This window comes from Parasteatoda tepidariorum, chromosome 1 (assembly GCF_982258835.1).
Source record: "Parasteatoda tepidariorum strain Cologne lab strain chromosome 1, Ptep-v5.0, whole genome shotgun sequence".
Classification (NCBI taxonomy): Eukaryota; Metazoa; Arthropoda; class Arachnida; order Araneae; family Theridiidae; genus Parasteatoda; species Parasteatoda tepidariorum.
The window spans coordinates 60,537,448-60,550,580 of record NC_141755.1 but is presented as its reverse complement, the minus strand read 5'-3'; the positions used below and the strand labels follow the sequence as shown (position 1 = coordinate 60,550,580).

Below are 13,133 nucleotides of genomic sequence, written 5' to 3'. Positions count from 1 at the left end.
TTACAATAACTAATAGTCTGCATTGAAGTAATAGAATACCGATTTTTCTATATATTGAATTATTTTTTATCTCTCACAGGACCTTCTATGGGCCGAAACGAATGTTGCCCTCGAAAATTATTCCTCATAAGACATACATCCCACTAGTTTATTTCAAAATTGGCGAGTCACACTTCCCTAGTTTCCCTTGTAAGCCATGGCGGCTGGAGTAGCGTTGCTGCATCATACAATCACAAACCCGTAATTTAACAAATATCGCCATAAAAAAAATTTATTTATATTAAATTCTTTAAAAAGTTAAAGCTTTTATAAGAAAAACTCACTACCATACAATCATTTATACTTGAGGGAGCCCAATTTATAAATCATCCTATCTGTCTATTAAATATAATGCGTAAATAACCAGCATTTTGTGTTATTACTTAAAGTAAAATAAAAAGATAATATCAGTTAAAAGCAAAATTTAAGTTTTAATTGATTGGGTGGGGTGCAAATGCACCTTTAGACTTCCCTTGAGACACGTGGACAAAATTTTTGAAATGTGGAAAAATTTAGAGGTGGGATGATGTCTTGTCGTATAAAAAATGTTATCATTTAAATATAAAGAAATAATAAATTAATAATTTTGTTAAACTAATAAATTAATAATTACATTATGATGGTATAAAATCTCAAAATCTTGTGACATTAGTTATGTACTCACTTTTTAAAAGAAAATGTAAAAATAATTCATTTTATTTATAAGAAACATGACATGAATTCATTTTCAAATTCTATCAGTGGAAAAAAAATGCCACATTTTTCTTGAGGGATCAAAAATGAGAATTTATATCATAGATGGCGTTAGTGAGTATTAAAAAAAAGTTTTTTAAGAACATTACCAAAACCTTTTAAACTTTTCAGTTTGATCTTTTCTTTCGAACGATTAAACTTTTTATAATTTTACGAACGAACTTTTTCAACTTTACTGTTAGCACTGTATATTGGAAAGCACATTCGAGCTAATCAATGAGCCTATCCGTGATATTGAGTTGAGTGACGCAATTTGAGTCTCGCACGAGGAAAGTGAATTCGATATCGTTCTTTCATTTTTTATTTGCATCGCTACTGATCAAAGTGAAATTCTGCAAGTTTGAAAGAATTTTATTTCGTTCCTTATACATATCTCCAAAAAGATGAATTCGTTGGATCAATTGAAAAAAATGACCATTGTTGTTGCTGATACCGGTGAATTCGATGGTAAAATCAATGTTGTAGAATTCTTAAAATCCCAGTTTGTTATTTTGTATTAAATACATATGCTTTGATTTTTGATGTTTATATTTTCCTACATTTTAACAGATCCTTTTTTGTCAAATCAAAAAAGAATGATCCCGCAAAATGTGACATACTCTTGAATCCCTGTTCCAAACTGATTGCTGAATACCCAATAACATTTAACAAATTAAATGTTTTCATTGTCATCATATCTGTTTATCTTCAATGTTAATGGATATCAAATCTTAATATAATAATGGATATATATTGTCTTAAAGTTGCAATTTATCCTATAAAAATGAAATTCTTATCTTACTATAGAATTTTGTCACAAAAATAAGAAACGCTTACCTTGGCTCCTGCAAGATAAGTCAAGAGCATCCCTGTCAAGCCAATAAATTAAAATTTTTAATTTGCTTTTTACTGTTATTAAAATTATTATTATTTAATGTTTACAAATACTGCTTGTAAACGGTGCATTTTTAAATTAAATTCTACTAAAAATAATTATTTGTTAATTGGAAGATACAATATGAAACGAAAAATAATGGTAAATTAATAAAATGAGGAATTATATAGATTCAAACCCACTTTTTTCTCATATGTGCTATTGTACTCATAACATATTTGATTTAAAAGTGTTTAATTTAAGCATGATTTTTTATAACTTTTTTTATTGTTTAAATGTTGTTAAAAATTACTGGTTTAGTAGCTTTAATTAAACTATTTAAATTGTTTGTAAAAAATTTGATGCTTATATATAAATTATTTTACAGCTATAAAAGTTAAATAGAACTTGAAATAATTAGTAATTCATATATTTATTTTTATTTCCGAAAATTTAAATGCCTTTCTATTTTGAAAATTACCTAGACTTTACATTTACTTTTTTCTATGATAACACATTCTTAGATAATATATTAGAATTGTAGAAAAAATTTCTAATATTTTTTTTTTTTAGTTTTTAAAATTCTAATGTTGCAAAAGTTTTTTGTCAGGAATTTTACATGTATGAAGTTTTTTTTCAGCTATGAAAGAATATAAACCAACAGATGCCACAACAAATCCATCATTGATATTAGCTGCTGCTAAATTAGAACAATATCAGAGTTTGATTAAAAAAGCTGTTGAATATGGAAAAGCACATGGAAAGTATGAATTTTTATAATTTTAATTTATTGAGCTCATTTAAAGCAATGTATTGTTATAAAACAGTTTTTTTTATATAATGTTTTTTAAAAGAAAAACTTAACCTTCGCCATTAATTACACAGGAAGCAATTTCTTTTCTGTTGCAAGAGATTTTTTACAGATGTTAGATACTAGATGTTAAAGTTGAAATCAGAGATACAAAGTATCTCTGATTTCAAATCTGCAATCAGTTTATCTTTTCCAGGAATAATTTTTTTATTTATTTAATAACACTTTCAGTCTACTATTTGTTTAAATGTTCAAGTTTAAAGATGTTATATATTTCAAGGGATCGCGTAAACTTTGCGACAAACTGTTAGGAAAGTTAGGGCACATCATCGAGATTGAAATTGCATAGGAATTTCTGCCCGATGTGTCATCATTTGTCGTTAGGGACGCTTCCCTATTATGAACTGTTTCTTTGTATGAATAGTTTGTAATATAGGGAATCACAAGTAGCTATGTACAGCGACATTTTCAAACATGGATTTTTGTGCAGTTTCTATCCTGATGAAGAACTTTAACTAACTCCCCCCTTTGAAGTTTATCGGAATATTTACTTCAACCACATATATAATGTTTTTAAACTCTTACATTTCAGCGAAAAATATGTTAAAAATGTCATTCTTAAAAAAATCTATAGCTTTTGAAGAAAAACTTATTTCATATATGAAATCCCCACATCCGAATTAGGCAATATCAAATATTGTTATAAATGCAACAAAACATTTGCTCCCTATTGTTCATGGGTGCAAGTCTTCCGTCTTTCAAAAATGTCCGCGAACGGAAGTAAGACGGAAACAAGACTGACTCGAAGACGGAAATCAGAATTTTTTTTTCTCTGTCCCTAAAAATATTTTTTAGCTCTACGTTATTGGTCTACTTTCTTATGTCCTGTTGTTATTTTATCAAAAGACAGATGAATAAATATTTTTTGTACAGTACTTAAACTTGATGTGTTATGGTAAAGCTTTCTTAGATTGTTTGCATATGTCGAGGGGGTATTGTGTATGTTAAGTATTTCAGTCAAAAAATTTTCAGTCTTGGCCTTTTTTCCAACTTGCACCCATGCTATTGTTATCAATTATTTGAAAACTGAAGACTATATTGTGTTATATTTTTTTAAAATCTAATTCTTTGCAGTTGTTATTTTAGAATTTTTATTTACTTTTTATCTTTTTTTTTTCTATTTTACAATCTTGTATCTAATTAATGTAGTATTAGCAAAGAAACTTTATACTTGTGTTTTATACATCCCCTAACACTGTTTTCAGCTTATATAATTATTTACTTATACAATTTCTTTGTACAGAACTGAAAATGAACAGCTCTCATCTGCCATGGATAAATTATTTGTCTTGTTTGGGTGCGAAATACTTAGAATAATTCCAGGTCGTGTTTCTACAGAAGTAGATGCTAGGTAAGTTAGTTACTATTATTTATTTATATATTTTATTCATGTAATTTTAAATTTTGTTTGTAAAATATTATTTGCACATATCAAATTTAATGTAAATTTAGATATGAGTGTTTTGTAATTTTTTGTTTTGCAGTGTATATGTTTAAAATTTTTAGAATTAAGATAGCTATTTCTATTCATTAAAACATACTTTTATACCAGACTTTTGAGAGTCAAGAGGAAGCTACATTGCCAGAGAAATCCTTTATGGCAAATTCTTTTTTACCAACCTAAATAATTTAAAATATTGAAAAAGTAAGTTTAGATCAACTTGAGTAAATCATGAAGTTTAGAATGTGTAAATTGTTTTTTCAAAATATCAAAATGCAAAAAAATGATGGTAAGATTACTTGATATTAAATTTATCCTGCAATTGTATGATTCTATGGCAAGAGGAGTTCTCTTGATAAACAGACTGGAGATCAGTTATAATTTACAGACAAAATGCTTGTTACATATTAAGTTAACTTTAACATTAATAATTTTGTTCTGTTTTTTATTCAAAAATCATTCATATGTAAATTTAACTCTTCATTTATTGCTTGTTATTAACACAGCTATTAATGCACCTGTTTATTGTGTAAAGGGACCGATTTTATAGTATAAATACTTAGCTTGCCAATCTACTTAATGAGTTTTAGTACTAGAAAGTTGTGGCTATTTTATTTTTTGCTTTTCGAAATTCAATTGTTTTGATTGAGGTTTTGGTAAATTATTTTGAAAATTTTTGCTTATCACAAACATAATTTTTCAATCATTTATTTAAAATTTGTTTTATACACTACCTTTGAAGTTTGAAGCGAGAAGTGTAGTTTAAGTGTACCCTTTTCCTAATTATTAGGAAATAATGATTTATGTTTTTTAATTTTGCCTCATTACTAATACAGTAATTACATTTTATTTTGCATAATTTCAAACACAGTAATTATGTTTGAAAAGTCAAATTTTTTAAGGTGAAATTACATTGATTGACTTTAAAAAAAATAGTACTGCAATTAAATTTTACTGTTTTATAGAGAAGGATGTTCTTTGTAACCTGGAAGTTATATTTTATTCAATTAGAACCATTTTTAGTGTTTTTGGCACTTTTCATACTTGGGGCAGTAATTAACAAAAGTTGAGAACATATTCAAATTGTGTAGAACTAACTATACAAATTATTCTAAAAATACTGATTATACATATTCATGTAGACAGTTATATACTATTTAAGAATATGTATGCATTTATCTCTGTAACACTTTTATAATATGTATAGTGAATTATTTAAAAAGTTCAGTAATGTGTGTTGAGGAGGAAAGGGACAAGGCACAGTGATGATAATTTACCTATATTTTATTTTTTTGAAAACATAATTTAAATACAAAATGCATCTGATCCTTATATTTTACTCTTTGTTAGTATTTAAAACAAAACATATTTTATAATGGAAATAAATATTTTAATGAGAAATTGCTGAAGAACTCATAAGTTTTACAAATTGAGAATATAACCCATATACATAGTTTCAATAGACATCCCCATATAAAATTAGATAGACATCTCAACTTTTAATTCTGATATACCTAATAATTCTGTGTTTAGATTATTTTCCATACTGCAATGACCTGTTATATATTACGTGTAATGTTCAAGTTATTTCTTTGAACCAATTTTACTAATTCCCATTAAACAAAATTTTTAAAGTATTGCACCAAAACCTTATTTTTCTGAAGAACAAAAATATGTAGAAACCTTTGATTTATACTTTAACTATTGGTTACCTCATTTAAAATAAATTTAAGACAAACTACTTGTCCAAATAGAGAAATTATTCACTCTGTCCTGCATGTGAATAAAGCTAAAATAACAAGCACAAATGCCACAAATAACATAACACGCTTGTTACATGGACATAATGACACAAATATCACATCAACATGTTTTTAATCTTTATTATTGTACCAAAATGATCATATGTATGTTTATGCTACATTATATATGTTTTGTTCATTTTTTTTAATATTTTTTTAACTCTATTTAAAAAAAAAAAAATTTACATTATTTTTTTGAAAATTCTGCAGTGATCACTCTCAGATTACTCACTAAACTTACATTATACTTTTTATCACAATAATATCATATTTCCTACTATCAGCTCCTAAAAAATATTTATCTGAATTAATTTTAATACATGTTTGGCTTAGTTCTAGATCTCCTTGAAAACACTGATGGATTGTAAGTCGATCCTATAACAATAATAAATCACATCGCAAGTATCTTTTTTAACTGCATATACAACAGTTAAAGCTCAGTTAACTGCATAGTAACAACAATTTAACTGCATATTAGCAGTTAAAGCTCATATTAGAATATGAATTAAAAATATTTAAGAGCATAAAATGTGAAAAGTTCCTTTCTGCAAACTTCAAACTAATCCTTTTATGTTAATTTTAGAATAATATTTAATCTAATCTATTCAAATTCAGTTTTGTCACAATGTTTTTTTCCTATTGTTTTTCAACGTTTTATTTTGCTTTGCTTTTTCCGCCCCAGTCTGATTTTCTAGTCCTTTTCTCTTCTACCTGTGAAAAAGTATGGCATGAACTTGACTGGAAATAATACTAATCATTAAAAAAGTTATAAGGATATCCCCCCCCCCCCAGCAAAAAATTGAAATTGAACCTAAAAAATTCCCATTGATATATTAAATTTAACTAAAAAAAAAAAATACTCTCTACCAAAATGGTTAAAAAAATTTCACTAAATTATAGAACATTGTTTTATATTAAAAGTTGTTTTTTACTTTATATTATTATAGTTTAATTTTATAGCATTTCTGATTGAACATTGTATGTTATGCCTTATTAACGATACTTTTTCTTTTGTATCACATTCAACAATTATTAAGTTTTTTTCTTCTTATTTTTAACATAATTGTGTTTTCAAATGTGATTTTGTTTATTGTTAGGCTGTCTTTTGACAAGGAAGGCTCCATTGAAAAAGCTCGCAAGCTGATTCAACTGTATGAAGAAGAAGGAATTCACAAAGACAGAATTCTTATTAAGTTAGCTTCTACATGGGAGGGCATTCAAGCAGCAAAGTAAGTTTAAACATAATATAAAAGCAGACTTTATAAAATATTTTTCTTTTGAAAATTAAATGAAAGTTTTATGAAAAATATTTAACAATTAAAGTGTTGATGTGATTACATATTTAAGGAATTTACAGTATACTTGCTAGTATAAAAATTCATGAATTTTTTTTTTGTAAAACATTCAATTGATTATTTATTTTAAACTAAAGTTTTAAAAAATACAAACAAAAGATAAGTATTTAGCTTGAAAATTTAATGACTTTATGCTTAGTAGTTATTTTAACTTTTCACTTTAACAGCTTAAAGAATTTGTTTAGAAATATCACAAGGGATTTTTTAATTTGTTAAAATTTATACTTAGCTCTTGATAAAGAGATATCTAGAAAAAAAAATCTAGAAATTTGACATATTTTTTTATTTTATTTTTTTTAGAAATTAAGTAAATAAGTTAACAATATTGTAAACCAACTAAAGTTTGTATGCTTGCATTGCAAATTTTTGTTTGGAAATTAAATATGAATAAGATTAGATATAATAATTATCAGAATATTTCTTACCAAAAGTTAGAATTATATTTTTAAAATACTGGAATTATGCCTACATACTAAATACTGTTTCATGTCTATAGATTTTATTTAATGGTATTTAAATATTTTATGTTGTTTTAGAGTTTTAGAAGAGCAATATCAAATTCATTGCAATATGACTCTTCTGTTTAACTTTGCACAGGTAAGTTTTAGTGAAATTACTTTTTGTGGTTTCAGATTTCATAAAACTCATTTAGCAAATTTCCACCAATTTGCTTTAAAAACATTGTTAATTAGTTGAAATTGTCATTAGGTAGATAACATTACTGGGGGTAGATAATATTACTGTCTGGTAATTCAATTAATATACCTCAAAATCAGGGAAAACCAATTGAGTTAGAGAGGTACTTACAAGTCGTATATTTATTCTAAAAAAATTGGTCTTGCAATAATTTAAAATTTTTTTTTTTAACCATTAAGGAAACAATAAGTTCTTTGTTATGTATATTATGTATAGAAATAAAACAAGCAAAAAACTGATTTTAAAATTTATGTACCAATTACAAAAATGAGGGAAATTCATTAAAATCAGTCTAGAAAAGTCGGAAATTTTTTGTCTGACTGTTTGTGGCCACTCCATAAACTGTATTACTGAAATCTCTTAAGCATTATAAATTCAAGTGACATTGAATATAGTGTTAGATAACATACTACTATAAATTAATTTCTAATATCTGTAAAGTTATAGTTAGAAGTAAAGTTATTTATTTTAATAGATTGGTATGAAATACTCAACATGAATGAAATACTCATATGAATACTAATACTATGAAAAACTTAACATATACTGTCTTTATATTATATTTTTTATCAGGACAATTTGATAGTTTATAATTAAAACTTAAAAAATTAATTTTACGTTTTGCTTACATGGCTTAGCTTGGTAACGCCTGCGATTTTGATTCACCATTTATACCAACTGTAAGCAAAGAATTAAATCATAAGTCATTTTTAGGGTGTACTTATTTAAAGGAATTTTTACCAACTTTATTAAGTTTTTTAAAATTACTGATTGTGCTATTTCTAACTCTAGAAAAAGCTTTGCTTAAAATAAGAAATGTATTAGTTGATAGCTTTTATTGTTCTAACTTAAATATTATTTTAATTGTTGTTAATTAGTTAATGCCATTTTATTGTTTTAAAAAAAGTCGTTTGCGTTATCATATTCTCCTTTCAAGTTAGTGCTCACGTGTAATTGGAGTGCTAATTAGGTTTGCACTTGCTAATTAGGTTTGCAATTAATCATTAATTTCAATGATTATTTTCAATTAAATCTAGTTTTTTTTTTTTTTTTTTAAAGGTATGCTCCGGCTTTTTCTTTCTTTCATACAACTGACTTAAATGGGAAAAAAATATATAGTTTCAGATTGTATTTTCATTCGAAAATTAAAATTTTTTGGATTTCTGTTTATTAAAGTACATATTACTCTTCATTATCCAAAGCATTTTTTTTAATATAACTGTCAAATTTTCTTAAAAATTTAATTTCATGTCCAATTGAGATATGTTTTAAATTTTAAAATATATAATATTTAAGAATGTTGCATTCAATCTTCTAAAAATGTTTTGAAATCAGCTTTTTTTTTTCTTTTGTTTTTAAATTTGTTTTCTAACCCTTAAGAGGAAGGTTTTCATTCTCCAGTAATTTAAAATAATAATAATAAAAAAATTTAAAAAAAATAATAAAAACTTAACTGGCATAAAAATTTTATTTTCTGGAAATCTTGGTTTAAATTATTACGGTTTCACTGGAAATCTAATCTGTACTGAATTACTACTGTCATAATGAAATCTTTTTAAAAATGTTTAAGTTTTCCAGATTTTGTAGATTTATCTAGATTTTTTAACATTGCTAATTATATTATAAATCTGATCATTTCTAGGCCGTAGCTTGTGCTGAGGCAGGCGTCACACTAATCTCTCCCTTTGTGGGTCGAATATTAGACTGGTATGTTGCCAACACAGATCAAAAGTCTTTTGAACCTAGAGAAGATCCTGGTGTTAAGAGTGTCACAAAGATTTACAATTACTACAAGAAACATGGGTACAAAACGGTTGTGATGGGTGCCTCATTCAGAAACACTGGTGAAATCATGGCATTGGCTGGCTGTGACTTGCTCACAATAAGGTGAGAATAAAAATGTTACAACATACTTTTTCCTTTTTAAAATAGATATTTTGCTTTGTAATAAACCAATCAATGATTACAAACCAATCTTACCTATATAATTGTAACATTTGAATGCATGTTCTTTCTAATTGGACAACTTTCTGGCGTTCAAATTTTTGTAAAAGATTTTAATAACATAAATTTTTAAGTAATTATAGTTTTACATCAATTGCAGAGACTGCCTTCTAACTTTTGTATGATTAATATTTTATGGTTTTAAAAGTAAAGGAGTAATCTATGGATAATATAATATGAAACCAAACACATTAGCATTAATTGAAAACAAATAGTTTAAGATTAAAATATGAAATTCACCTTATATTTGTGAAACAAAAATTGTTTTATTTGTTCTTTTTTAGCTATCGATAAAAATGTTAACATTGTTTTTATAATAAAAAATGTTTTATGCATATTAGAATTTTCATTTTACACCCTTATGCTTCAAAACATCCAAACTACTTTAATTGCTATGCAATCATGGCCAGTTTTTACAATTTTGTTGTAAAGATTTGGTCTTAGTTGACTGCTGTGTTCTTCGATGAAGCTCTTCCTTTTCAACTGGTCAAATTGTACTATTTATTTTTCTCTGTGAATGAAAAAAATTCATGGGCATTGTTTCAACAATGAATTGAGAGATAACTTATGACAGCTGCTTTTGTAATGAATGAGTTTTTTAGATTGCATGCTTCCTATATATGCTTCAATTATTGTTTTTGTATTGTTTGTTATTATTAAAATACATGTATTAAAATTTTAAGATAGTTATGTTACTTGCAATTCAGTATTTTGTCTGTAATATTAGTAAGTTCTTTATTTAGAAATATTTTTTACCTTTCAATTTTAGTCCAAAGCTTTTGAAAGAATTAGCAAGTTCTAACAATGAGGTTCAGCGATATTTAAATCCTGAAAATGGTAAGTATAAAATGTAATAGGAAAGTAATTTTACATAATAGTTTATGTGGAATTACTTCCAATTGATTAACATTTATTTTATTTTAATTAAAATAGTAATATTTAACGAAGGGTAATTCTTAATACATGATTTTAATTGGTTTTTAAAGCTAAATTGTGTTTTCTGTTAGTCTTTTTGTTTATTTTTATATATTTTGTTTTTATCTTATCATCTGACCAGTCATGTTAACTGTATTAGGTATTTTAAAAGAATATTATAAATCATTTGACCAAAAATTAAATTTTTATAATGGATTTAATTAAATCTTGAGTTTCAACTTATTACTTACTTCGCAACTTTTGTTTATAAATTCATCCAAAATATTTGCTTTCCTAAATATCTTTTTTACGGGTATGGATTGATTGAAAGAATGGTAAATGCTTGAGATTATTTTTATCACTTTAAATGCTAGGTCATCACCTAATCAGATTTGGATATCTTTCACAGATTATTTTAGTGTTCTTAATAATTTTAATACAAAATTAAAATGATCCTGTTATAATTTTTAAAACAAAAATTTTGATACATTTTAATTTACAAAAAATATTTTTGTTCTTTAAAGAATTTTTAAAGAATCTATCCATCGAATAGAAAAACTGAATTAATCAAAAAATTAAGATTTTTGCACCATTTTGTCAGGTGGCAGATACTTAATACTTCACACGATCCTCTGGGATGACAACCTGTGTAAAAAAGGGGGGGAAAACTATAGCAAAATTTGTTTCACTTTAGTATATACTAAGGTTTTTTTAAAATTTTTTTGTCTAATTTAAATATAAAGCAATTATTCAAGATAATTAAAAAAATGTTAAAAAATGAATAAGTTTTAATATTTTACTTGCAATATTAAACTATCTAATTTTCAAAAAAAAAAAAAAACAATTTTAAAGGTTACTTTTTCAAAATTTTTAATAATTTGTTTTCTTGGCTATTTTGTTTTTAAAATTTAATTCTGCCCAAACTATAGCTGTAAAAACTAATTTTGATATATCTAATTTCAGCAAAAAATTTAGATATTGAAAAAGTATCTTATGATGAAGCCAAGTTTCGATGGGAACTCAATGATGACCCAATGGCCAATGACAAGTTGTCTGACGGAATCAGGAAATTTGCTGCTGATGCTATTAAATTGGAAGATTTGATGAAATCAAAATTTTAATCTTCCCATATCATTTTTTTAACTAAAAAGAACTTTTTTCCATAAACCTTAGTGATCTTTCCTGTTATGAACTTCTGTTATGCCATGTATACATTTTAAGTTCAAGAGGGAAAAAAATATGATTTACTATGATTTCAAGTAAGCGGCTTGTTGAGAATATTTTGCTATGTATTTTTGAATCTCTATTTTTGCTACATTAAATTGGCTATGAAAGTTTTTGTCTGTATCCTTGATTTAGTCTTACATATCTTTGAAGATGTTTTACTCCAAGAAAAGTAACTGTTGAAAAAAAAATCTTTTTTTTCTTTCTGTGTACATGTTCACAAGTCCCAAAGGTTGATACTCATTATTTTTTGTTTTTGTACTTAAAACATTAAATGACATGGTAATGTGTAATAAAGATAGAGCTCTAGGCAAGTCTTTACACACTCAAACTAGGTTTAAAGAATAACTTATTGATTCAGTAACTTATAATAAAATGCTCATCACCATGCTTTCCATTCTTTCTTCCAGCAATCACATGTCTAAAAACGGCTTAGCTGACATACCGTTTGAGTGAATGGAATAAAATTTTGTATGTAGGTATCAAGATCTAAATGTTCAAGAATGATGTCAAAAATGATTGTGTAGCTCTCATTGTGGTGGTTACAGTGAGAAAATTTTAAAATGGCAGCACAGTTTTTTTTTTATTGAAACTTAATCATTGCACTTAAAACCTAAAATGTAGTTGGGACAATATTTTTAGCACAGAAATTTTGAGATAAGGCTTTTGCCAAGTGTCACCATTTTTCGTGACCACTAATTAAAAGAAGACAGTCTGATGAAAGTCTTTGAGAACAGAGAAAAAATGATGGATATGTCAAATAGTTTTTAGAACAAAAAATGCTTTCTTTTTAATTTTTTCTCAATTTTTATTTTTCTCTGTTCACATTAGTAGTCATGAAAAATTTTGACCTTTGGCAAAACTCTAGAGCCACAATTTCTTGTTGTATGTTTTAACACTATATTTGGGTTTTTTACTGCAAGGATTACGTTACGATCCATAAAATGGGTGTTTCCATTTGAAAATTTTATCACCGTAACTGTAATTGTGAAAACTAAGAAGTTGCTTTTTGACATTTTTTAGCACTTAGATTAAAATTTTATTCTGTTCACTCAAAAGTTATGCTCTACAGAGAGTCAGATGTTGGCAATGTTATTTTATAATCACTTTGTACTGAGTACGATACTGACTATGAGTAATGAATTAATGGGAATCTGGAGTACTCTCCAGAAAAAAAGTA

General features: G+C 25.9%; 1 protein-coding gene across 1 annotated transcript; it reads left to right on the top strand.

Moving 5' to 3' along the window:
* Positions 1-730: 730 nt before the first annotated feature.
* Taldo (transaldolase) lies at positions 731-12,066 on the top strand. Its single transcript, XM_016053064.4, has 8 exons — positions 731-1,239; positions 2,286-2,409; positions 3,760-3,867; positions 6,857-6,988; positions 7,651-7,711; positions 9,453-9,697; positions 10,584-10,651; positions 11,693-12,066. Exons 1-8 carry the CDS (start codon positions 1,176-1,178, stop codon positions 11,848-11,850), a joined length of 960 nt encoding a protein of 319 aa, XP_015908550.1. The 5' UTR covers positions 731-1,175; the 3' UTR covers positions 11,851-12,066.
* Positions 12,067-13,133: the final 1,067 nt, after the last annotated feature.